General features: G+C 40.3%; 1 protein-coding gene across 16 annotated transcripts in view; it reads left to right on the top strand.

Moving 5' to 3' along the window:
* Positions 1-27923, top strand: part of NPL (N-acetylneuraminate pyruvate lyase) — a 50018-nt gene that overhangs the window by 20636 nt on the left and 1459 nt on the right. For 9 of the 16 annotated variants that reach the window (XM_004372896.2, XM_023728103.1, XM_023728100.1 and 6 more), the window contains exons 3-11: positions 3630-3703; positions 6242-6329; positions 12042-12099; positions 13044-13119; positions 15138-15230; positions 16104-16252; positions 16382-16428; positions 19963-20047; positions 23679-23718. In XM_004372896.2, coding sequence (XP_004372953.1) covers positions 3630-3703; positions 6242-6329; positions 12042-12099; positions 13044-13119; positions 15138-15230; positions 16104-16252; positions 16382-16428; positions 19963-20047; positions 23679-23718 — 710 coding nt within the window. Of the gene's footprint in view, positions 1-3629; positions 3704-6241; positions 6330-12041; positions 12100-13043; positions 13120-15137; positions 15231-16103; positions 16253-16381; positions 16429-19962; positions 20048-23678; positions 23719-26523; positions 26626-27923 lie in introns of all 16 variants that reach the window. The other 7 variants (XM_023728107.1, XM_023728109.1, XM_023728113.1 and 4 more) reach the window with 7 other exon arrangements.

A 27923-nucleotide genomic window follows, 5' to 3' on the forward strand; every position in this document is an offset into this window, starting at 1 on the left:
TGCTGTTAGAGTTTGTTTTATGTATTTTGGAGCCCTGTCATTGGGTACATAGATGAGATGTTTACTGTGGTTATGTCTTCGTGATGGATCGTCCCCTTAATCATTATATACTGTCCTTCTTTGTCTTTTATGGTGGATTTTGTTTTAAAGTCTATTTTATCTGAGATTAGTATTGCCACTCCTCTTTTTTGGTAGCTACGTGCTTGATATACTTTTTTCCATCCTTTGGTTTTTAATAAATTTACATCTTTGTTTCTAAGGTGTGTCTCTTGTAGACAGCATATTTATAGATTCTATTTTTTTCTTCCATTCTATCACTCTTTGTCTCTTTATGGGTGCATTTAGGCCATTTATGTTCAGTGTAATTATTGATAGGTGTGAATTTATTGCTGTCATTTTGTGGTGCTGATGTTTTCTTTGTTCCTCTTACTCTCCTGTGCTGAATTCCTTTTGTTTGTGGATTTTTTTCATTTCTTTTGTTTTTATAGGTTTTGTTTTTACTGAGACTTTATGTTTTCCTTCTTTATTTTGTTGAGTAGGCTTGTTAACTTTCTTTGTGGTTTCCTTGAAATTTAGCCTTATCTTCTCAGGTTTGAACCAGTCTATTATTATTTGGTATCGCCTTGCCTTCTTCTCCATTAGAAGGTTCTATGCCTACACCGTTTATTCCCTCTTTTATTGTCCTGATGTTGTTGTCATTTCCAGATTAACCTCTTTGGTTCCCTGTTGTAACTCGTTTGGTTTTGAATAGTCCTTGAGAATTCATTTCCTAGGTTGGTATCAGGCTGGTACGGTCCTGTGTCCTAGATTCAGCCTGTGGTCTGATGTTGTTTGTTCTCAATCAAAGGACTCCCTTTAATAATTCTTGTAATTTTGGTTTGGTTTTTACATAGTCTCTTAATTTCTGGAAAACTAGGAGATTCTTGACTTCAGTGGAAACGGAAATATCTCATAGCAAATTGATAGCTAATCTGGTAGAAGCTTTACAACTTCCTACTCAGACATCAGTACTTCACTGTAGAGCTTACACAGAGCAGAATGAGAAAATTTCTAAGGGCAACGATTTTGCTGACAGAGCTACAAAGGCTACTGTTAAACCACGGCCAACCCCAAATTTAAAAGCCCCACTCTTAATAAAACAAGAAACTTTTATTCATTTCCAAAAGTATGCTTCATGGGAAAAAAATGGACAATTGGATCAAAAAAGGGGGCTAAAAGAAATTCTATTGGACGGTGGGAATTATCTAAATAAATAATTTTTGTTACTGCAATCCCTATCTGCCTGGTCAGTGTTGTGTCATCAACAAGATCATCTGAGTAAGAGAGAATTGTTGAAGGCACTAGATTCTTACTATGCCAACTAAAAAGATAAAACTATTCAGAATCTATTAAAGAGATGTGCCATTTGTCGACAGAATTCTTTACAGGGTACTCCCAAGTTAAGTGTAGGAAACTTTCCCTGACCAGCTCTACCAAGAACGTGGTGACAATTAAATTTCACAAAATCAGTGCCTACTAAGGGTAAGAGATTTTGTCTACTTGTGGTATGGATGATGTCTGGTTGGCCTGAGGTCTTACCTGCCTCAAAGGCTGATGCTCAGACAGTGATAAAGATTCTCAATATACATAATTCCCTCTCTGGGAATACCCACAACCCACCAAACCAAACCTACTGCCAATGAGTCAATTCCGACTCATAGCAACCCTGTAGGACAGAGTAGAACTGCCCATCGGGTTTCCAAGGCTGTAAGTCTTTACTGAAGCAGACTGCCACGTACCAAAACATGTTAAATCTGACAGAAAAAGTCATTTTGTTTCTACTGTTGTCAAAAAATTATGCAAATGTTTGCAGGTTCCTATAAGCTATAGTGGAAACCCTGGTGGCATAATGGTTAAGTGCTACGGCTGCTAACGAAAAGGTTGGCAGTTCGAATCCACCACACACTCCTTGGAAACTCTATGGGGCAGTTCTGCTCGCTCCTGTAGGGTCACTATGAGTCAGAATTGACTCGATGGCAACAGATTTTTTTGTTTTTTTATAAGCTATCATATGCCCTGTCCTTCTCAGTCCTCTGGGCAGATAGAGTGAATAAATAGAACTTTAAAAAATTAATAATACTATCTTAAAAACATGAGTGCAGTGGGTTGTATCCGCTTAGCTATATAATGGTTAAGATTCCTTTTTGTCTTTGTAATCTCTTTAGTAGATTACTTGTGATATATCACATTCTGGTTTAATGTTTATTCAATAATAAAACTTCTCTTTCTCTTCTATTTTTGTGGAGAGGTTTTCTGAATTGAGAATAGATTTTGTTTTTAGTAACTTTTCTCCAACACTTTGGAGGCCTTATAAATGCATGATTGTTGTTGATGATGGTGGTGGTTGTCATCAAGTCAGTTCCAACTCAGGGCAGCCCCGTGTATATCAGAGTAGAACTGTGCTCCATAGGGTTTTTGGTGGCTGATATTTTGGAAACAGATCACCAGGCCTTTCTTCCACGGTGCCTCTTAACTGCAGTGGAGTATATCTTTTCCCAAATGGCAGGCTCTACTTCACTAGCTGGCTTGGTTTCTCTTTGCACATCGTGGACAGTGATTGCCTGTACATTCGTTTAGCAACTAGCCCTTTAATCAGAGTCAGCCATTTTCGATTCTGTCTCTGATGGATCCTGTTCCTGTTGACGCCTTCCCTTTGGTGTCTCTTCCTAGATGCATCAGATATTTTGTTTTGGTTTTCTTTCTTAAGGAACACAGTAAGATGAAACGAATGTTAATAAGGCTAAAAATAAATCAGGATTCTTTGACCCCACTGACAGACGTACAAGAGGCAGCTAACTGGCACTATGTGTTCTTGGCAACATGTAACCCAGACTTGCCACACAGTTTTTCTTTGGATTTTCATTCTCCATTCCTGATCCACCCCACCTGCATTTTGATTCAGAACAGGTCACTTTATACTATTTGCATGCATGTCAGTTTCTAGATTTTAAAATCAATGTGATTTTAAGGAAAAGGGTCCTTGGTGCCTTAAGCATCAAATCCTTACAAGGTCAGTGCTTCACACTGCAAAGCACATGCAAATCACATGAGGATCTTGTTTAAATGCAGATTCTGACTGGGTAGGTTTGTGTGGGGCCTAAAGTTCTGCATGTCTAAGATTAAAAATAAAATTTTCACAATATTAAATTTGTATACAAACTCATAAACTTTATTTTTCAGTTCAGGAACGGAGAACATCTGGTTTGGAAGCCAGACAAGTTCCAAAGCATGGTACAGAGCAGACGGGTTTTTGTAAGCACAGACACACGGTACAAGGAAGCTATACTGGGCAAATATACTGGCAGGCATTTTCTTTCCTTATTTGGGATTAAGGGGAATTTTTGAACGAAGTTAAACTCAGCAGGCAAGTCCTGATTGGCTAGGTTAGGTTACCATTTCTGGGGGAGTCATTTCGCCTCCTGGGAAGGTTAGGCATTTACAAGAAATAGAAACTTTGGTTTTGGTTTGCTGACGTGGGGGGCTCAGCACAAGTGACTTGATTTTAGGTCTAGTATAATCAGGTTAACAAGAGGTAACAATAAGAAAGACTTTAAATTTGTGTTCTTTCCATTGTTCCCCTTGTCTTTTAGAGAAATCAATTTTTCAGTAATTGGTCAGTATGTGGACTATCTTGTGGAAGAACAGGGAGTGAAGAGCATTTTTGGTAAGTTTTTCTTTAGGGATTTCTCTCACATCTCTCTAGCTCAGTCCTTAGAAGGTAGCTCCCTCCTGATTACTAGTCAGGAGGTCACAGTATCACTGGTGGTTATGACTGAGCCTGGTTAAACTAACACAATTTGTGAATTTGTAGACTCACCAATTTTCAACCTACAAAGCACCTCAAGAGATTGTCTAATTTGGTGGTATGCCTTCAAAACAGCTAAGGTATTATTTTCATCCTCATTTAGAGATGAAAATCTATAGCTCAGATATATTACTTAGGTTGCCTAAGGCTATTCAGCTAAGAAGTGGTAGAGTAACAACTAAACCCAGGCTTTCTAGCTCTTAAAAACGGGCTTTGTTCCATCTTCACCTGACCTTTCAAATTATGAGTGTAAGGAAGACTGTAAATGCAGCATCCAAAGGAATCACAGGTCTAGCAGTCATCTCCGTTTATTTCATAGACAATGGAAGTTAAAAAAAAAAAAATCAGACCTTGAAAATTTTAAGCCTGAGAACTCTGCTTACCTGGAGTTGAGCTACCCCTTGCATTGTGTTCTGGGCTCTTGTCATTCTAAGGACACTACACCTTGACCCAGACCAAAAGGAGCCCCATTAGAACTGGAGGCACCGTGGCTGTTACCAGGGCAGGTGAAAACTGTGAAAAGGTGTTCAGGCCACATATCAAAATTGAAACCTGATTACAAAACCGTTTAGGGCCCCCCTCAACCGAGCTCCAAACCACAGTAAGAAGCCTGGTTCTTACTCCTCAAAGAGTATAGTGAAGAAGCAGGAACATCCCTTCTACAGGAACACTCTTGAAGTATATCAAGACTGCAGAGAGTGATAAAAGCACTCTTCCCACACCCCTTCATCCTCCCTCCCAACCACATGCTCAGTGCCTGGACAGCCAGAGTGCCACTACATGCATTAAAGAAACAAAAACCAAACCCATTACTGAGTCAGTTCTGACACATGGCGACCCCATGTGTTACAGAGTAGAACTACTCCATAGGGTTTTCTTGGCTATAATCTTTACGGAATCAGATTGCCAGGCCTTTCTTCTGTGGCACCACTAAGCGGGTTTGAACCACCAACCTTTCAGTTAGTCGTCAAGCAGAAATTGTTTGTGGCACACAGGGATGCTTCCATATGCATTAGGCCCCAGTAATGTATCCTAGTACCTTTACATCCTTTCTTTGATCCATTATGAAGCAGTTGTAGTAAAGGGAAAGATGATGGGTTTGGAATCACACTGATCTGGATTCAAACTTATTTAGTGTTTCTGAAACTCATATTTTATATGTAAATGAGAATAATAACTCCTACTTTGCTAGGTGGTTGTGAGAATAAATAAATATACAACAGTGTGCTTGGAACAAGAAAGACTAATCTCCTTTGTATTTCCTTATAAATTGTTATAAAAAATTGAGTTGTCCTGGAGCACTGCCACCATGTCAGACTATAGACAGAGGTAGTTTTAGATCTCTAGTATAAACACCAGTGCCCTCATGAGTAACTCCCATTTATGACCTCCTTGACATCCCAGTACTGGATGGTGTTCATTTTCCTGCCATTCAATCCCAAACACTGAACTGGGTGGTGAGGTTTGGAGATTGGCCTATAGTGTGGGTAGTTATGTCTGTCTCCATTCAGGATCCCTGATGATAAGGACAGATTTCTAATTACAAGTCATAATTAACCTTCCCGCTGCTTTTGGCAAGGTGAAGGTTGAAAAAGAGACTGAGTCTGAAGTGGGAGTGGAAACATGGCATCCCCTCCCCACTCCAAGATTCAAGCTGTCAAGTACAAAACACATCCAGACTTTGATAGGGAGAAGCTTTATTCAGAAAGAAAAGGAGGAAAGGGACTATTACAGTATGGGGGCAGTACAATAGAGAGAACACTCCAACCATAAGATCTGCAAGCATCTCAAAGAGATAGGGAAAAAAATTTTTCTTTTGTAGAGATGAGAGAAAACAAGGATTGAAAAAACCCAGATATGAGGAAATAGGATGAGCAGCAACATCATTGGATAGTAAGTCAGAATGTTTTATGCTGAGGTCAGCCTGTTTTCTGAGAGTGGCCCTTAAAGAGGGGAGTATGTTGGCTCAAGCTGAGGGTGGGCCAAAGTTTAGGAACTTGGAGGGAGGAAAGAAGTTTAACCAAGGTTCGGTTAACAAGTACTTTGTTTCTGATTGATCAATGGGGACAAGCAATTCAGTTACTCATTTATGAGGCAAGGAATGGAAATCTGAAGGGTCCGTGTCTGGCCTTGTCATAGGTGAACAGTGGGCATCCATGAGTCCTATCTAAGTCATGTGGAGAGGATGGCTATTTGTAGTAAGCTGTTTTCCTGAATACAAAGGGTGGGGAGATTTCTTTAACCATTGCTATTTTCCAGTATCACCAGGGTCAGGTAAAAGTTGACGTTAACATATCCTCTGGTGCTCCCACGTCCCTTCCTCTGCACTTCCAGAGTTGTCATTGGAGGGGCAAAAGGTATTCATGGGCCCCACTGACTGGTTCTTTGTTTGGGCAGTGAATGGCACAACGGGAGAAGGCCTGTCCTTGAGCATCTCAGAGCGTCGCCAAGTTGCAGAGGAGTGGGTGACCAAAGGGAGGAACAAGTGAGTAGCTCTGCCAAGATAAAAACCACCCACTAGTAGGAACTGTGTTGAGTGACACTCTTCCCCAATGACACAGTCTCCCTGCCTTCTGGTCAGAGAGGCCAGGTTCAAGGTGAGCTGTGGGAAGATGAGCAGGACCAATTGTGGGTGGAGGATTCGAGGGGTGGGATGTGGGAGGGTAGCGATAGGGGAGGATCCTGCCACTTCTGTGAGGAGCTGAGGCAGAGGATTGCCTTTCCTTTCCTGTGAGGAAGGAAGGACAGCCAGACTGCAAGGCCCAGCTGGCTACCAGGTTCCCTCTGGAAAACTGCCTGTTACTCATCTACAAGGTCAATCCCTTGAGTTACTTGTCCTTGGGTTAAAGGGATAAGAGGAGAAGGGAGGAAGGGGAGGCTTGCCTAATGCTGGTGACTGATTCTGCTGTATCCTTGGCTCTTCTGCTGAACATGTCCCACTCCTGGATCTAATGAACGTGAATCCCAAGAACTCCCATCTCAAGATGGGAGCCTGATGCTTATAGTGGCCCCTTGCTTTCCTTACAAGTCTTCTCTGTGCCTATGACTCAGCAAGCTCTTTGCGGTGTTTCCTCTTGTGGTGTTCTGGGACATTGTGCGTTCTCTGAACTTCAGTGTAGTGTGATACATTTTTACTGTAACAATTTGTGCCATGGTAAAACAAGCAGGACAGTGTCCATTCAATGAGCACATTCAGTAAGCACATTGAATTAACATTTTATTCATGGAGCCCTGGTGGCACAGTGGTTAAGCATTTGGCTGTTGATCAAAAGGTTAGCAGTTCGAATCCACCAGCTATTCCTTGAAAACCCTATGGGGCAGTTCTACTCTGTCCTGTAGGGTCGCTATGAGTCAGAATTGACTCATCGGCAATGGGTTTGGTTTTTTTGGTATCATGTTATGTTTTAGGCACTGAGGATACAAAGTAGAATAAAGCAGGGTCTCTGACTTCTGGTTGCTTACAGTCCAATGGGGAAGTCAGAGAGTAAAAAGCTAACACTCTGGTCCGTCTGATAAATCATATAAATAGGGATCAAAGAAGGATGATTGGTGTTGCCTTAGGTGGAGGCAAAAGATTGGAGGTTAAGTCCAAAGTGAGCCTGAAACAGAGATCATCAGTGTGAAGCCCATGAATACCTTGGGAGTTCTTAAATGACTTTTGAGCACCCTTGCTGAATACTCTGACATTACGAAAGTTTGGGTGCATGTCCACATAAGCATTTTCTGGTGATCCGTCAGCTTTCAGATAATTTTCAGTCAGATCCTAGGCCCAGAAAGATTAAAGATCATGAACAGAATGAGAAAAGAGGAGGCTAAGGATGAACATTAGGAAAAGCACCAGAAACTGGGATAGGGAAGTAAATAGAGAAAGAAAGCACCCAGAAGGGCAGGAGGGAGCTCAGGAGTGAACCCTGTCACTGAAGCCTGAGAGAAGAATAGTTCTGGAGACCACCAATGTAGCATGGTAATTAAGAAAGAAGACTGTGAGGCCAGATGAGCCCTGGTGGCATAGTGGTTAAAATATTCAGATGCTAACTGAAAGGTTGGCAGGTGGTTTGAACCCACCAGCCACTCTGTGGGAGGAAGATGCGGCGGTCTGCTCTCATAAAGATTTACAGCCTTGGAAACCCTATGGGACAGTTCTACTCTGTCCCTTAGGTTCACTATGAGTCAGAATCAACTCAACAGCAACGGGGTTAGTTTTGGTTGGTAAGGCCAGACTTCCCAAGTGTGAGACCTGGCTCTGCCTCTTACTAGCTCCGTGACCTCAGGCAAGTCACTTAACCATTCTGTGCCTCATCTGTAAAATAGGAATAATAATAGTACTTAAAAGGTTGTGGTAAGGATTAGAACAGTTCCTGGCATATAGTGCTACGTATTATATAATAAGTAGCTATAATTATTTGCAGCAGACATCATGTTCATTGTAACATTTGTTATAATAATTATTAGATTCTGCAAAGGTCAGTAGATGGAGGACTGAGAAGACCACTTGGTTTGACACGTAGGAAGTCACCAGTGACCTCAGAGAGAGCAGGGTAGTCAGGTTTTTTCCTGCAAAAGCTAGACTGTAGTGAGCATAGACTGCAGCCAGTATGTGGAAGTGGGGGAGCTGAGTGTGGATTATTCTCACGAAGAATTTTCTGGTAAAGGGAAGGAGGTTTGGGGTCACAGATTAAGGAGGAGGCAAGATTGAAAGGATAGTTTTTGTTTTTCTACCTTAAAGTGGGGAAGTCTTGAGCATGTTTCTATGCTGAAAGGACATGCCAGGGAGAAGAAGAGATTAAAGTGTAGGAAAGAGAGTGGAGAACTGGTGGAAAGCCTCAGAGGGGGGTTTGTAATAAAACCAGAATTAGAGAGAGTAGCTTTAGAAGACAGCTAAGAAGCTGGAAGGAAAGCATGGATGGTGATGTTGGTATGTTGAGAGGTATAGAGGAGGAAAAGTGAGGGCTTCCATGCATGTAAGGTTCTTTATCATTGGTGTCTAGGAGGCTAGGACACTGGCCAAAAACAAAGAGTTGGGGTGGAATTTAGAGCTTGAGGAGAAGAGCCAGGATTTGAAATAGCCACTGTGGGGAATGGGAAAGGGAATTGAGTCCTGACAGACAGAAGGCCTTTGGGAGCCTCTTTCTCCTGAATTGGGAAATTTCAGGTGTGTTTGTAGTAAAGCCTCGTGGTGGTTTTCTATAGCTTTGCCTGCATGCAGCCCAGGGGAAGGGGAGGATGGAATGGATGATTGGTTTAACCTAAGCTAGGAGATTGTTGGGGGATTGGGGATTGAGGGGGGTGCAAGATTAAGGAGATCATGCAACAAAGCTGGTGAGAGTAAAACAGGTTGGTCACCCTTCCTTTTTCCCTTCAGAAGTCTTCTATTATCTTTTAAAAATCTAAACCTGAACTTGTCACTTCTCAGCTAGGTCTCATTTTACCTAAGACATAGGAAACCAAGAATCCTTGGAGGACTCAATAAATGTTTGGGTCTAAGTGGGCATGTGGTGTCTCCACCCCATGAGGACAGCATGTTTATCATCCAGAGTCCCTCAGAAGACTCACTGGAATGCCTAAATTAATGGCTGAGCTCTGGTCATCGTCCCTCTGAGAAGATGAGTGCTAACTGTGGCCTCTCCCCATGGGGTCACATAGAACCAGCCTCCTTTTGGCCAAATTTTAAGGACTTACAAGATAGCAAATAACTTTTTACAGTAAATTAATTTCTCATATGGTTGGTTCCTGGTTGTACTCTTCAAGGAACCTCTTTATTTCTCTCTCCAACCAAAAAATATCTCGATATTATACCTATCTTTGTGTACATGTCACCACCAAATACACCATCTAAAACAAGCTTAGTCAAAATCAGTACTCAAGTATGGATTAACCAGATACTGGTTTCAGAATTTGATTATTTGGTTGAATCTTAAATTATATTCCCTGGACTTTTTTTTTTTTTTTTTTGCCTAATGATTCCTGTCTTCACTCTTTTCACTATTTTTACAGATTTCCAAGGTTTTATTCTTAAGGCTTAGCAGTAGTAACTGCTAACATTTATTAAGCATTTACAATGTGTCAGGTACCATGCTGTGGTTTATATTCAGGAACTCTTAGAATCTTTACAACAGCCCTGAGGCAGGTACTGCTATTTAAGTGCTTTACTGACAAGTTCACAGCTGGTTAGTAACAGTTACGACTGTCTAACTCTGAGGTATAAGATCTTTTTATTATTATTATTGTTGTTAAAAATATACACAGTAAAACATACACCAATTCAATAATTTCTACATGTATAATTCAGTGACATTGATTACATTCTTCAAATTGTGCAGCCATTCTCACCCTCCTTTTCCAAATTGTTTCTCTCTTGACATAAACTCACTCTCCCCTAAGCTTTGCATCTAATCTTTTGAGTTGCTATTGTCAATTTGATCACATATTGGAAGTTCTTTGAAAAAGCACAGTGCTCACCACAGACATTCTTTACTAGTTAAGTTAGACTTTCATTTGGTTTAAAGAAGGCTTTAGGAGATATTTTTGGTTTAAGGGTTTAGGGTTAAAGATTATCTCAGGGCAATTGTCATGGATTGAATTGTGTCCCCCAAAAATATCTGTCAATTTGGCTGGGTCATGATTCCCAGTATTGTATGACTGTGTACCATTTTGTAATACGATGTGGTTTCCTTATGTGTTGTAAACTCTATCACTATGATGAGGTTATACTGATAAGGTCTACAAGATTGGACAGTATCTTAAGCCAATATCTTTTGAGATATAAAAGAGAGAAGCGAGCAGAGACACACGGGAACCTCATACCACCAAGAAAGCAGTGCCAGGAACAGAGCGTGTCCTTTGGACCTGAGGTTCCTGCACAGAGAAGCTCCCAGACCAAGAGAAGATTGATGACACGGACCTTACTCCATAGCCAACAGAGGAAGCATTACCCTGGAGCCGATGCCCTGAATTTAGGCTTATAGCCTACTGGACTGTGAGAGAATAAACTTCTCTTTGTTAAAGCTGTCCACTTGTGGTATTCCTGTTAGAGCAGCACTAGATGACTGAGACAGCAATCGTTTCAGGGGTTCATCTAGCCTCAATGGCTCCAGAAAGTCTAGATTCCACAGAAATTGAAATTCTCTTCCATACTTTTCAGGGAATATAAGATCTTAACAGCCACCTTTCACCTCCTCCCAGTCAGATATTTTTCCTAGTGCTCCATTCACCATTGGCATCTTGATTTTTTTTGTGTACATTTTCTCATTTAAATCAACAAATATATAAATAAATATATGCAATACCACTTATTTACAAAAATAATATATAATGTCTGACACATAAATTGTTGCTTCTAAACATTATTAAACTAAATCATTTATTCCATTTGGAATTGAATTATAGATTTTACAGCTTTTATTACAGCCTAGAGCTGTTTTTATGCAAGCATGTTTATAATATACTAATCTCTGTGGGCCGTTTCCACCCCTGTAAGATAACAGGCTTAGACTGAATTATCTCTGAGTTTTCCACCTCTAACTTTATGAGACACTACGCTAATCTAATTTCTGTGCATGTTCAACAGCTTTCAACATACATTTTTGCTGCTGGTGATATGCAAACTGTAAAACCATACTGGTTTCCTAGCGGCTCTAAACTAAGGCAGTTGCAGGAATGACTCCCCAGTAAGGAGGAAATGGAGTATAATTTGAACTTTACCTGGAAAACGCTTCTACAGAGTTGACTCTTCTCTACTGTGAAATCAAAATCATCCTAAGAACTTTCAAATCAAAGCCACCCTCTCAGTAACATGATATTGGTGGTCTATAGTAAAAAGATCACCATAAACCCTTTTAATTACCTTAATTTTAAATAGGCCAATGTAGAATTTAATAGTCTTGAGATTAATAAGGCATTGTATTGTTAGCTGCTGTCAGATTGGCCCCCAACTCATGGTGACCCCATACACAAAGGAACAAAACACTGCCTGGGCCTGCATCATCCCCATGAACGGTTGCGGAGGGGACCATTGTGATCTACAGGGTTTTCACTGGCTGATTGTCAGAAATAGATCACCAGGCTTTTCTTCCTTATAAGGCATTAGCTAACTGCTAAAACCAGCCCAAACCAGGACAACGCAATGTTGCCTACCCGTACTCCTTTCTGTCTTACTACTAAACTTCAAGTGTTGCCAACAGTGTTTTGTCTTTTGCAGGTTGGATCAGGTGGTGATTCATGTGGGAGCACTAAGCTTGAAGGAGTCGCAAGAACTGGTATGTATGCGGATCCATCTGGGAGAGACCGCTCAAGAGGCCTCTATTTTTATGCAGAAGCTAAAGTCAGCAGCATTTTTGCTACGTGCTGGATGCTGTCCTGGAGAAAATAAGATGTGGGACCTTAGGGAGCAGTGTCTAGAGGCAGGCACAGAGCCATAAAGAAAGGGCCATAACCCAAGGTGATGGCTACTGTAGCAGAGCTTTGGATAGGAGATGGAGGCAACTCTTCCTCCAAGGAAAGTAAGGATGGATGTAGATATAGCTAAGTTTGCAGGTAAGAAGCAGAACCTGAGCCAACTTCATTTTCCTCTGGGAATAAGGAGGCAAGGCCATCTTCCGGGCATAAGGGGATGGAAGCTGGGTAAAGGCTTGAAGAGTAGGAAAAGTTGAGAATTGCTGAAACACAAAAGGATTGCATGATGATGGTGCAGTGTATCTTCTGTGATGTGTATAATCCTTGTCTTCTCAACCTTCTTCAATTGTATTCCCTTCTCATCTGTAATACAAAATTTAATATATGACTGTCATGTCATTGGACAGGAAAGACAATATCACCCAGTGGGATGAACAAGAGAAGAGAAATTACATCTGCAAGTTTTTCTATTATTAACAGAGAACTTACCAAAATGAACTGCTCATGTCTCCTTAACCTGGAAGCTATGCCACCAGATTTCAAATACCATCAGGGTCACCTGTATTCACTGACAAAGTCCGAAGAAGAAAAGATTAAGTGCACAGTTTATCTCCACTAAGGAGCTCTACTTTGAAACCTGGGGCTTTCCTGGCAGTGATATTTATCATTAAGTTTGGTTAACTTTTCCACTTGTCAGTGGTGCATCAGTTGGCAAATTTAAAATGTTTGCTGCTAAACTCTAATATCTAAGCTGTGGGGGACTATGATAAATCACTTCTCCAGTATGGTCTTCTTTCTTCTTTTAAAGGCCAAACATGCAGCAGAAATAGGAGCTGATGGCATTGCTGTCATTGCACCTTTCTTTCTGAAGCCATGGAACAAAGGTAAGCAGATAGGTCTTAGTTACCTAGGGCCGCCATAATAAAATACCACAAAGTGGGTGGCATTAAAGAACAGGATTTTGTTTCCTCACAATTCTGGGGGCTAGAAGTCCAAATCAGGATCTCAGCCATGTTGATTCCACCTGAGGGCTTTGAGAGAGGAACTGTTACATGCCTCTCTCCTTGTTTCTGGTGGCTGCCGGCAATCCTTGGTGTTCCTTGACTTGTGGGTGTATCTTCACATGATGTCTTCCTGTGTCTGTACCTCTTTGTGTCTGTTCTCTCCTTTTATAAGACACTACTCAGAAAGGATTAGGACTGTGCCCCACCCTACTGCAGTATAACTTAACTAATAATGTCTTCAAAGACACTCTTTCCCCGAAACAAGGTCACATTCACAGATACAGGGGTTAGGACTTCAACCTGTCTTTTTGGGGAACATAATTCAGTCCATAACAATAGGTCTGAACGCACACTGTCTCACATGGTCCCCCCCTTCTTTTTGCCTCCATCCAAAACGGTTATATTTAATTCATAAAAGTAAAGTCCTATAGACTAGAAGCATGAGATTCTCTGGAATATTTCTGCTACCTGGATCCATAAAAGAGGAGACCACATTAAAGGGCCTCAACTCTTTCGCCACATTATCTGATTGGGCCATCCACCAGTCCCCTGGTCAGCCTACAGGTGCTTATGTGTAGGTCAGGTGTCCATTCCTGGTTCTTTCAGCTGGATAGGGTGTCGAGGTCACATGACAAAGTATGTGAAGAATATAAGTGATGAGCACTTTGGGACTACTGTCCTATTCAAGGCAATGACTGAATAATGGATTTGAAAAGAGATTTCACAGAAATATCCACTGTCTTCCAAAATATCAAGTTATTGCTTTTTCCTTCTCCACTCTCTTTTCTATGGAAATTACTTGAGGTTTTGAAATAAACTAATCCTTTTTAATACTTCTTGATAAGTAAAAAAAGAAATACAAATCTTAAAAGCATAAAAATTAGACAAGATGCTATCTGCATGAATAATTAAATCCATAACTAAATATATAATAGGTCAGTATCATCATGAAATGTCAACTATTGTTGGTAGAGAAAAAATAGTTATTAATGTAAATAAGGAATTAAAATATTGCTAATTTGGGAATTTAGAACAAACGTTTTAGAAGTTTTTTTCACATAGTGTTTAGAAATTTTACATAAATGCTTTTCCCAGAAGGTGAACAAAAGAAAAATAATGAATTATGCACAATTCACACATAAGAAACTATCTTATCATAGACACAATACGCCATCACAGTATTCAGATGGAGTACATAAAATTTTCTTTCTTGGTCTCTGACGACATCCAAAGTATAAGCAAGTCGGCTGAATTTATTTGTCATCTGAGGTAATGTTGCATGTGAAAGTCATACTGGATGACATGTAGGAAATCCCAATTACTCAGTAAACTAGAGTGAACAGTCTTCTGATGTATCTGAATTTCTCCCAAAAGAAGAAAGAATTGAACTCTGGTTGAATTAGTGTGAGATGTGTCACTACTCTTATAACATCCCTCTTTAAGCACATGTTGTTCATCTTTTTGTTACAGAATCTTCTCAGTTTTAATCTTATTGTTCTGTTTTTAATGCAAGCCTCTGTGGCTCACTGACTACACTTAGTCCTTCTGGAGTAAGAAGATAAGAATCCTATCTCCCAGTTGAAAGGCTTTTGGTTTTTATAAAAATATTTGATGATCTTCTCTTAATGTGTGGGAACATTTGTACCAATTTTTAAATAATAGTGTAGTATGGTAGGAAAATGATAATCTTATTTTGGCCCCTCTACAGAAAGGAAAATAAGATTTTTGATGAAGTGAATTACAAAGACATTGCAGTAGTGATAACAGCTAGTAAGCGTGGTCAAGAACTTTTGGCTTCCAAGAATGATGGTTGCATTTCATTAGATTATTTATTTATTTACCAGGTAGAGCCACTGCTTTACACTTGTTCATATCATGACTCTTCTCCTGTTTTCCAGATGTCCTGATTAATTTCCTAAAGGAGGTAGCTGCTGCTGCTCCTGCATTGCCTTTTTATTACTATCACATTCCAGCCTTGACGGGGATAAAGAGTAAGTACTGCGCCTTTTGATGTTCCTTTCCCTCCACCTCTCACATTTTATTTTACCCTATCTCACTAAGTAAGCCCACTCCACCCAAACTTTCCTCACAGCACAAAAGCATAACACCTTTGACTAGACAGTTCCAGTTGCTCCAAAGTAAGTCACTCTAATATCCCAGTCTTTATCAGTCATTTGGAGCCCTGGTGGTGTAGTGGTTGAGAGTCTGGCTGCTAACGAGCTGCTCCTTGGAAACCCTATAGGGCAGTTCTACTCTGTCCTATAGGGTCGCTGTGAGTTGGAACTGACTCGACAGCACCTAGCAACAACAACGACATCAGTCATTTACATCAACTTATAATGGAAATTCATAAGCATGAACAAGAGGTGACCCCCTAGCAGACACACTTTGCCCCTTCAACCTTGTGTCTCTATTGCACACACACCCCTTTTTCTTACATGGGAAAGACAGGCTGTGTCTACCTTGTATTCTACTGTATTGCCAGTGCCTGGCACAGAGGAAGGTACTCTCTTCTGATTTTTCTGCTAGCTTTTTTTTCTCCTTAATCATTACTGTACTTTTCCAGCTAGAAGATTATTACAGTCAGATGACATTACTCAGGAGATTATTGTTTAATTCTCATTTATTTTTAACATCTTAAAAGACAAAACAGAAGTATGCTTTATAAATATCCACTTATTAAACCTTTGGACTATAATTTGGCAACTACATAGGAACTATTAGTTGGGGGCAAGTAATGATGCCCAGTCCACACCCACCCACAGGCCATGGCAGCTCAGTGGAGATGTGTGAGGTTGTGTGAGATGTTATTTGATATTTTCTGGAGGTGTGCAGATTAATGAAGCATTGATTGTTTTGCACAGTTCGTGCTGAGGAATTGTTGGATGGGATTCAGGATAAGATCCCCACCTTCCAAGGGCTGAAATTCAGCGACACAGATCTCTTAGACTTTGGGCAATGTGTTGATCAGAATCAGCAGCGACAATTTGCTTTCCTTTTTGGGGTGGATGAGGTAAGTCATCCTCTGGCATACCTCAGCAGGTTAGTTTCCTTCCAAAGCAATTTATTTAGCTCTTTATATTGCACTTTTTTCCTTTCTCTTTTTCATGAAAGTGAATACTCTTTATCTATTTCTGATCAGCAACTGTTGAGTGCTCTGGTGATGGGAGCGACTGGAGCAGTGGGCAGGTAGGCATGACTCATTTTTCCCAATGGTTATAACTGTAAAGTCCCCCCCATAAAGGAATTCATCACTTGAGTACCAAGTAATACATGCCATTTATGTTTGTTTGCCAGCCTGCACCCTCTCCCCTATAAGGTATTTTCATAAGTACACTATACTAATTTTTTTTACAGCAACATGTAAAAAAAATTGGCATAGCAGCACTTATGAAAATACCGTGTGTTATTTGTGTGAAAATACAGTAGTTATACTTCTTGCATGTTGTTGTTGTTAGCTACCGTCAAGTTGACTCTGACTCACAGCGACCCCATGTACAAGAGAACAAAACATAGCCTGGTACTGCGCCATCTGCATAATCATTGGTATGCTTGAGTTCATTGTTGCAGCCACTAGGGGACTCATCTTCCACCACTATAAGAAAAAAAACAAACCAGTTGCTGTGGAGTTGATTCCAACTCATGCCAACCCCACGTGTGTCAGAGTAAAACTGTGCTCCATAGGGTTTTCAATGGCTGGTTTTTCAGAACTAGATTGCTAGGTCTTTCTTCCAAGGTGCCTGTGATTGAACTCAAACCTTCAACCTTCCAGTTAGCAGCTGAACACATGAACCCTTTGTACCACCCAGGGACTCCTCCAGCACTGTATTGAACAATATTCTGTTGTGATCCACAGGTTTTTTCTTGGCTAATTTTTTGGAGGTAGATTACCAGGCCTTTCTTCCTTGTTTGTCTTAGTCTGGAAACTCCAATGAAACCTATCCGCTATGGGTGACCCTGATGGTATTTGAAATACTGGTAGCATAGCTTACAGCATCATAGCAACACATAAGCCACCATAGTTCAACAAATTGACAGATGGGTGGTGGTTTTTATATGTACACCCTTTCTAATACAGGTTACCTTTCTTTCCCACATTCTTTTAGTGAAGGGGAATTAATGGGGGTTTAGCAGCTCATTAGAAACTCAGTTATTGTTACTTAGAAGCATCTGTTGCAGTTAGAGGTGCAACGCATGAGTATAGCAGCTGAGCGCATGAACAGGGGTTGTAACTTAGTGGGATCGGCTCTTAGCTCTGTAGGACCCAGTGTTCAGGGTCTCAGGGATGGGTTCACACTATCTTTGTCAGAAATTATTTGGTTACAAGTTACAGAAACCCATTTAAACTAGCTTATGTAAAAGAAGACAAGTTGGTATAAAAATACTGGGAAATTATGCAAAACTAAGAGGAGGAAGTGCAGGTAGGCCTCAGAGGGGTGAGAACCAAGAACTGTGAAGTACCCAACAGCCAAGGCAGATCATTCTCCGTTGTGGTCCTCGGAGACTCTCACCTCTGCATCTATCTGCACATCTGTTCATCTCCCTTCTCTCTCTTTCTCCAGATGGGCTTCCTTTGCTCCAGCATGCACATGGCCGACCACAGCTGCCCGAACGTGGCATCTCAGGATGTCACTCCACAGCACAACTTAGTCAAGTGACCACCCAAGATCTGGTCAGCTGTGGCCAGGGAAACAGAATCATGCAGCCCAGTGCCTACCCAGCAGAAGGCTTAGAAAGAGCAAGCAAATAGATTAGCATGTTCCCTGCACATGCTAACCTAATTCGTTAGAAGAATGGCTGCAAGCAGATTGACTGAAATATTTCCATTAATTGAAAGTGCCCTCCCTATAGCGAAAGTAAAATAAAAAAACAAAAAACAAAAAACCACTGCTGTCAAGTTGATTCCAAACTCATAGCAACCCTATAGGACAGAGAACTGCCCCATAGAGTTTCCAAGGTTGTGACGTTTACAGAAGCACACTGTCACATTTTTCTCCTGCGGAGCAGCTAGTGGGTTCAACTGCCAACCTTTCGGTTAGCAGGGCAGCACTTTAATCACTGTGCCACCAGGGCTTCTCTATAGCAACAGTACAGGGGAAGCAAAGTAATATTCATAACCTATCTTGGCAAGTATGGCTTTGATGCAGAAGATTGACTCAGATAATGGCTCATTCACCAACCCAGGGTGGTCTGCTGCACCCGTCATCACTGCAGGGATGAATCAACCAAGGAAACCTAAATGCCTGTATCTGCTGACCTTGGAACCTTTTTTCCTGGAAGTTCTTACTTTTTTGACTCCCGTTTTTTGGCCACCATCCTAGCCATTTTAACTCTGTCAATAATAATCTTTCTCAGACTAAGCAAAGTACAGCTGGTCAGACTTCAGTTTTTCTAAATAATAACCCGTTCCTCTCTGTCTAAGTGAGGATACACCTAAGACCACTGGGATGCAAATTTTAGGATTCTGAAACTCCTCAGACATCCATGTACATATTGTGCCTTAGGGGTGTTTTACCAGTACAAGTGACTTATCTTAATTATTATATATTTTTTTTCCCCCTTACTTTTGTTCATGTTCTGGGAATCCCTTGCTGTTGACTCCAGGATCTATCTACATATACAAGGACGACAACATTCTGTTCTTGGTGCATCAGGATAAATACTTTTTTTTATACTGACTTATTATGCGAGAAGCCGTTTAACCTCTCTTTGCTTCTGTTTTTGCTTTAAAGAAATGGGGGAGACACCCTCATTATGAGTTCAAGCAATCTTCTACCTTGCAGGTTTCTTTAAGAATTCAGTGATTAGTCTTAGACATTTGTCCTTACTGGTAATGTTAGGGAGCCCTGGTGGTGCAGTGGTTAAGAGCTCAGCTGCTAACCAAAAGGTCGGCGGTTCGAATCCACCAGCTACTCCTTGGAAACTCTATGGGGCAGTCTATTCTGTCCTATAGGGTTGCTATGCGTTGGAATCAACTTGATGGCAATGAGTGGTGGTGGTAACGTTAGAGATGTTTTTCTAAGTTTCCAAGAATGTACCAGATCCAATAACTTTTCTCACTTTCATTTTTGTTGAATTGTCACAGAAGACAGCCTGAAGTGATGGAAAGCCTTTGGGACAACTCTGTAGCCCTTCCTTTGGGCCATAGTTTCTTCACAGTGAAATAGAAGCCAGGCCTTCCTTGCAGGGCTTTGAAAGGGATTAGGCATAATTTATGTCAAGCACCTGGAATCTAATAGGCACTTAATAGTTTCTCATTTTATTATTATCATTATTAACATTATTATCTAGAAACTAGTCTCTAAGTTATACACAAGCTGGCTGGGAATTTCGTAGTTTGTTGGGATTTGCTTTTATTGTGGCGCTCCATTCACCCTGTTTCTCAACATAAGGCTTTGAGGACTGACTCACCTCAGATACCAGATTTTATCCACAGTTCTTACCTAGCATTGAGCCTCTGTGTGTTTACTGGGGCAGGCATTTGCCTCAGTTGCTCCTTATCAAATACACTTCCATATTTGTTTTCCCTTTTTCTTTCTAGTCTTTATCCCCTTTCCTGTTCTCTGCCTCTCTTCCTCCTCTGGCACTGCTTAGTACTGCTGGAAAACTCATCTCCTCATAGGTTAGGGCCTAAAAATAGACTTCTAGGAGGCCTGGGTTTGAAGATCTGGACCCTTCCAGTTGAGTTATTGAACCTGTGGTAATTTTCTGTTTTCTTGCCAGTACTTATAATTACCTGGGGAAAAAGGCAAACCAGATGTTAGAGGCTTTTGAACAAAAGGACTTTTCTTCAGCCCTGAATTATCAGGTAAACTTTTTCTTCCTTTCACAAAAATTATAGCCTTTTTTCTTCCAGCTTGAAAATTCTTATCCTTCTCTCTCATCAGCATTCCAACCACCTGCCCTCATTAAAATTGCCTAGCCTCTTTCTTTACTTATCTTCTGTTTCTTACTTTTTCTTGTTTAAAACCAAACCTTTTCCCATTGTATGTATCCCCTACGTGTCCAATCAGGATAGGCCTGATACAAGAATGACTTATCTCTTCTCCTCTGATCTTATTTCTACTGTATGTTCAAAGTACTTTTGTAGTTGTAAAATAGTAGTGGCTGATTTCTGGGAAAATGACCAGACACTGTCTGTCCCCTTGAGGACATCACACCTGAGTCATCAGAGAATGTGAGGAAGCTATGAAACTTGGATTAAACAAGGAAGGCTTAGTCGGAGCAGGTCAGTCCTCTTCACCTTGGAAATGTGCCACCAGGCAGGAAACAGGAGCCAACTGGGTAAATCAAAAGGAGACACTGACTTTGAAACAGGAAGAGAAAAGCCGCAGGAGCTGATGTGTTACAGGCACAACCCCAGGGGAAATGGTGTCTGCCATAACGGTAATATGGAGGCCAGCTTAGCTGTCTGGGGAAAGAAGGGCCTCACTGAAGGGTTGAACCAGTCTCAACAGCTGGGTAGTGTGTGTACTTTTAGGAGTGGAGCAGAAAGAAATAGGGTAGGTGCAAGAAAAAGACTTTCTGGGGCTAAGAAGCACAGAGATTTTCAGGATAGTAAAAGTGGGTGCAAGGAGTGTCGCAGCAAAATAAGCAGGAGTAGAAGGGAGCATAAGCAAGAACAGCACAGGTGGTTGGTCCTAGTAAAGACCAGATGAGGGATCTTTGTGAATAGGACAGGGTACCATCGGGGCAATTACCAGGATTACAGAGCAGAAGTGCAAAGCATCCTGGGGGCTAGAGGGAGTGACCTGGAGCTGCAACCAGAAAGAAAGTAAGGAAGCCGTAGCCAGGAGTGATTAATTTATTCCCACCCTTCAGGCCTGAAAGTTGAGCTGGCCTAAATCTACCTCCTCCTTAAAGTTTGAATAGCTTAATATTCACTTTTGTTCAGTCCCAGACCAGGTGAAGCTGAGAGCAGGAACAGGGTGAGAACTTAGGAAGCTATGCCAACCAGACAAAACATTGGCTAGACTCTGGTTTCAATCAGAATAAGAATTCTGAGTTCTGTAGACTCTATGCTCTCTCTGCATCGATGCTTATTTTCTTTTTCCTTAGTTTCCTAGAAAAAAATTATTTTTGAAAATTCCAAACCCGTTCTGAGCTGAATGATAGGGAAATCATAGACTGGAATAAACTGCTGAACAGCTGGGTTGTGACTCTTTGATTTAGTGGTTTCTCAAATGAAAGTGGCTGGGCCAGTTTCCATCTTTTTTGTCCCGTCATTAAAAACCAAACCCACTGCCACTGAGTTGATTCCGACCCATAGCGACCCTGTAGGACAGAGTAGAATTGCCCCATAGGGTTCCCAAGGCTGTAATCTTTACAGAAGTAGACTGCCACATCTTTCTCCCTCTGCTAAGCAGCGGGTGGGTTCAAACCGCTGACCTTTTGGTTAGCAGCCAAGCACTTTAACCACTGTGCCACTGGGGCTCCTTTTTTCCCATCAGCCCCACTCAAATTATCCCCTTCAAAACAATGTGGGTAAGCATAGTCTCTGCTTTTTAGAGAAGGCAAGTGTGAGTGGGCCTCGTTTATGCATTCATATGCCAGGGGCTGAGCTGGGTGCATAATTTCAATAAAGCTTGTCTCTGCCCTCAAGGAGCTTTCAGTCAAGTAGAGAAGCAGACAAGTTAAAAAGACAAACTTTATGTTATTCATTCTCATGGACTTAAATGTCACCTGTTATATTTATGTGAGTGAAATGACACATGTACAAAGATACTCCTTGCAGCATTGCTTATAATAGCAAAAGATGGAAACATCCATACATAGGAAATAGTTGAATATATTGTTTGAGTTTACGATGGAACTCTGCAGCCCTTTAAAAGAATGAGACAGCTTTAGCTATACTGCCATGGAAAGATCTCCATGATATGTTAAGTGAATAAGAACAGTAAAGTACAGTACAGTGAAAGTAATCTGCTATAGTTTGGGTGGGGAGTGGAAGGGAGAACATACACATATATGTTTGTAAAGCTGTGGATATTAAAATTTTATTCTGCATTGAATTCTTGTTATTAGTAAGTACACAATTGACCAAAACAACATAAATGTATGACACATTTTGATAAATACATTTTTAGCATAAAGGTAAAGTTTAATTAAAAATGCATCTCTTAATGAGATAGATGGGACTTTTTTTTTTTTTTTAACCAATTCATGAAATCACGGATGAATATTTCTTAATGCTGGGATGAGCTGAGGTTCAGCATCAATATAGTTCTGTTTGTTTTTGTTTGTTTTGTTTTATTAGGAGAAGGGCCAAGAAACCCTGTTGATATAAGCTAGTGGATAAGAATGGAAGCATTTTTGCTATAGCAATGTCACTAATTCTTTGAACACTTTCTGAGTCGTATGCCAAAAATCACATAATGCTTGATAATTTAATGATTTTCAGCTGACAGCCAGAGTAGCAACATTGAAAGAATTTAAAACACTCTGATTTTCAAGGGAAATTGTTGTCCACTCAGTAGAGGAATTACTCCACCACTCTATTTATCAATGTCAATACCAACATTTTTATTTGTTCCTTTACTTGGTGCTCCAAAGGTGTCCCAAGGCAATGATGTGGGAGGTTTGTCTTTATTTTTTTTAGAAGTAGGTGAAGAAGGACTGTAAAGAGGAAATAAAACAACTTGCATTTCCATGACATGTGAATTCTTAGGCTGATCATTTTAGAAAATGGTACTTTTTTGGAAGCTGAGGATCTAGAAATTGGTTTCCATAAATCTTAGCTGTGGCAAATATATAGAGACCAAAGGTTATTAGTGGTTACCAGGGGCAGGAGGGAGGGGAAAGGAGGACTCGTTGTTTAGGAAGCACTGAGTTTCTGTTTATGGTGATGGAAATTTGGCAGTGGATATTGGTGATGGTTGCACAACATGATTAATGTAATTGATGTCACTAAACTATACACATGAAAAACACTAAATTGGCAAATGTTGTGTTATGTATGGTTTTACAACACTAAATAAAATTTCATTCAAGGAGGGAAAAAAATAAAGAGTTGTAACCACAAAAAAAAAAAAATCTTAGCCTTGGCAGAATGCTCCTTGGAAAGTCTCCTTGGGTATCTAGGGACGTACCCCAGAGGTATGTGTACCCCAGTTTGAAAACCACTGCAGTAGTCGATAAGTTTACCTGTGTAAGCCAGATAGATAAGGGGTACCTTTCCCATCTTTACTCTTTATTATGCTGTTCTATCACTGGAGCTCATTTTCTGCACAGACCCATTAAATAAAGCCTGTATGTATGAAACAATCCTAGCTTATCCTGAATGGGTCTCAACCCTGGGTTGTTTGTTTCCCACTCTGACAGACCTTCAGAAAATTAAGTTATGCAGACTTTTTAGTTTGGGGGTTTCGTCATTCGGCCTCTGAATTTTTTAAATTTTTATCACCGTTCAGTAATACTGTATATTTGTTTTGCTTTTCTAGTTTTGTATCCAGAGATTTATCAACTTCGTGGTCAAACTAGGTAAGTGCTGCGTCTGTTCCCTGCTTTGTCTGCTGCTAGAGAGTATAAACGAAATGGAGTACCATTAATTTTTCTGAGAAATCCGGCAAGAACACTTTTTATACCCTATTACACAGAGAGCTTTACTTCCAACACTAACTTTCAGGGCCAACCTTATACAATGGTGAAGTAAACCTAATTGGAAGGTCCTTGGCACCTTTCTAAAATATCTCTTCTCCATTTTAGCACATCTTTTATTCCTCTCCTATACCTTTAGTTGTCTCTGCTCATTAAAATTCTAGACCACACTCTGCCTGATTTCAGTGTAAGCACTTGAAGGAAGGCAGTCTAAATTAAGATCTTACTAAACTGTGAATGACTGACAGGCCTCCCAAGAGTATTTGTAATTTTAAAAAGTTTATTAACACAAGTAAGCTTAAATGGATAGAGGTTTGGATAATATGACAAAGTGAAAATTGGGGGAAATACAGAGAATTTGAGTAGAGGAACCTCTCCAGAGTCTCTTAAATCTTATCCCATGGCAAATGACAGATGCCACCACTTGCTCCACTTCTGCAAGAGATTGATCCTTCATGAAAGCCTAGGTCACTCCAGGAAAAGTCTGAAGTGTATTCTTGGCAGACCACCCACCTCCTTTCAGAATCTCTCTTCTTGGCAATTTCTCCCTCACCCAAGCCACCTACTGTGCCCCTCATTCACAGGGTTCTCAGCTAGCTTTCTTAATCCTTCAAAGACAATGCTTCCCATTTGCATTACCACTTTCATGATTTTTGTACTAGTGTCTCACTAGTACTATCAATTACTTAAAATTTTTCCCTTCTCCTAAGCAGTACTTTTCACAAAATTGTGGGTTTGGTGTGATAGTTATGTTTCTAGTGTGCATTAAAATAGATACTGGTGTTTATGCATCTGTGTGACTATATGCACATATATTCATATATATAATAAAGCACATAGAAGGATAGTTACGGATACTTCTTAGACATAACCAAACACCTCATGGGATTGGATTTCTGGGTTTGAAGGATTAGGACCATGGTCTCATGGAACTTTGAAGGATTAGGACCATGGTCTCTTGGAACATCTCAATCAGTTGGCATAATACAGCTGATAAAGTTATGTTCTACATGCTAGTTTGGTGAGTAGTTTCTGGGCTCTTAAAAGCTTGCGAGCAGCCATCTATTGGTCTCTTCTTGACTGGAGCAAAACAGAAAGACTCAAAGAAGAAACTAGCATACAGGACAAATAGTCCACATGAACCACATCTTCATCTACCCTGAGACTAGAAGAACTAGATGGTGCCCAACTACCACTACTGACTGTTCTTATCAAGACCACAATAGATGGACCCTGATAGAATGGGAGAAAAATGTGTAACAGACCCTCAAATTCCTTAAAAAAACAAAACAAAACAGACTTACTGGACTGATTAAGACTGGAAGATTCCTCGAGACTATTGCTGTGAGATACTCTTCAAACCTTGAACTGAAACTAACCCCTGAGGTTACCGTGTGGCTAAATAACAGATAGGCTCACAAAATAATGAATATCACTCATAAGTACTGTGCTCCTTTAAGAAATCACTTATATGAGACCAAATGGTCAACAATTGCTTTAAAACAAAGGTGAAAATGTAAGGGGACGGAGAAACTAGATTAATGGAAATAGAGCAACCGTAATGGAAATGAGGATGTTCACACACTGTGAAGAATGAAACCAGTATCACTGAACAACTTGTGCAGAAATTGTTGAACGGGAACCTAAACTGCTCTGTAAACTTTCATTGAAACACAGTATTATTAAAAAAAAAAATAGATATTGAGCTATTAAAATTTTAAAAGAATTAGAAGTTTACCTGTGTACCACATAAGATCATCTTGCATACCAGTTTTCTCTGAAAAATTGCTCCAAATATTAGTTTAAAAGATTTAGTCTTTCATGCCAGAGTGCCAGATTATTTGCAATTTAAAAAAGGACTCTTAAAGATAGTTTTTTAAAGTGCTTGTTTCAGTGAGACTTCCTTGGAGGTTGAGGTTTTCATGGTTTACTTAAAAGAGGAGACTTAATAAACTTGTCTTATCATGAAGGCAGCTGCCTATTCCTCTATTCATAATAAGCCTGAAAGTGCCCATTTTTCATGCAGTAAACTACATTCTATTTATTTTAATCATGCCAGTATCTTCTTCCCAGTGTTCAATTGTTACTGTAACTAAGTTAACTTAGCATAAGAAAATTATGTTTTAAACCTTGAAGCCAAAAATAGCCAACTAAGAAACCAAATCACAGATATTATAAAAGATCAGGGTTGGGATTATGATGGATAATTTTTACTAATGTTCTTTATATATTAACAGTGTGTTTGCATTTTCCTCCACTTCAATCTGCAGGTTTCAGTTCTGAAAAATTCTCTATTATCTGTGAATATTAATATTTTACCACATCTGTGAATATTGATAATTTACCACATTCACTTAAGTCTCTCATTCCAAAGGCCTATTAAACATGCATGTTTGATCTTCTCAAATCTGTATCTTAATTTATATATATATTTAACATATCTTTCTGCAAATGACTTCTTACAGCCAGCTCCCTGGAGTTAGGCCAAACTTCACAGATTAAGGACACAGTCCTTCAGAAGACTACCCTCAACTTCAAACACCAACCACAAGTTTGGGGGTTCCCAGGGCCACCCTCACTTCTGACCAGCTGGCTCCGAATTCGGGGCTTCCAGTTATCCCCTCAGGTTTGATAATTGGCTAGAACAACTCACAGGATGCACTGAAAACCCTATACTTATTATTATAGTTTATTATAGCAAAAGGATGCAAAGCAGAACCAGCCAAAGGGAGAGACACATAAGGCAAGGTCTGAGAGGATCCCAAACATGAAGCTTCTGTGTCCCCAGAGGTATGTCACCCTCTTAGTACATAAATGTACACAGAATATGGTCAGTCAGGGAAGTGTGCCCAAACCTTGGTGTCCAGAGTTTTTATCGAGGCTTCATTATGCAGGTTTCCTTTTGATTGATTGAATCATTAACCATGTGATCGAACTCAATCTCCAGCCCCCCATCTGATATCACCTAGCTGATATCAGCTGGCTCAAAGCTCCAAACCTCTAATCACCTGGTTAGTTTTTCTGGTGTGGTCCACCCCCATCCTGAGTCATCTTGTTAGCATGAAGTATCAAGGGCCCACCTGAAGTCACTTTGTTAGCGTAAACTGTCAGGTGTAGTCCCAGGAGTACACCATGAATAACAAAGACAGTCCAATCACTTGGGAAATTCCAAGGGTTTAGAAGTTACTAAGCCCTTCAGGTTAGGAGCCCTGGTGGTGGAGTAGTTAAGCCCTCAGCTACTAACAGTTAAAGGTTGGAAGTTCAAACCCACTAGCCTCTCCACAGGAGAAAGATGTGGCAGTCGGCTTCTGTAAAGATCACAGCATTGGAAACCCTATAGGGTCACTATGAGTTAGAACTGACTGGATGGCAATGGGTTTTTAGGTTTAAGTCCTTCAGGAGCCAGGACAAATACTAGCCCAATTCTTCTTTACACAGGTTTTAGAGGTTACCTCCCAGGAACCAGGGACAAAGGCCAGGCAAATTTTTTATGACACACTTTTCCTCTCTGCTGCATTCTGGGTTATTTCCTTAGATGTACCTTCAAATTCACTAATTCTTTCTTCAGCTATGTTTTCTACTGTTTAATTTTGCTGACTTAGATATTTTTCACTTCCAGTATTTTTGTTGTTGTTGTTCTTTTACAAATCTACCTGTTCTTTATTCATATGCCCTTCTTTTAGTCTATGGCTTTTACTTCGTTTATCTCTGTGAAGTATTTTTTGTAATTTTTTATCATCTATTTTCAAGATGTAAATTTTGTCATTTCTTCATTTGTTGGCTCTCATGCTGCTGCTTTTCCTCATGTATTTTGTCATTTTTAGCTCTAAGCTCATCTTCACTGACTGTTGTTTTCTGGGGAATCCATTGTGTCCTAGAGAGTGATGTGCTCTATCAAGTGGCTTTACATATGCCAGTGTTAGGATGCTACAGTTCCACTAGTTCTGAACCAGTTTTTAGGTTAATTTCTTAATCTGATTCCTATACCAAATGCATAATGCAAATTTGGATCCAGCATTCACATGTGGCATAGGCTTGGGATTGCTTTCATAAGATTTTGTTCCACCCACAGCCCTGGCAGAAGTTCA

This window comes from Trichechus manatus, unplaced genomic scaffold (assembly GCF_000243295.1).
Source record: "Trichechus manatus latirostris isolate Lorelei unplaced genomic scaffold, TriManLat1.0 scaffold00021, whole genome shotgun sequence".
In the NCBI taxonomy this organism is placed as follows: domain Eukaryota; kingdom Metazoa; phylum Chordata; class Mammalia; order Sirenia; family Trichechidae; genus Trichechus; species Trichechus manatus.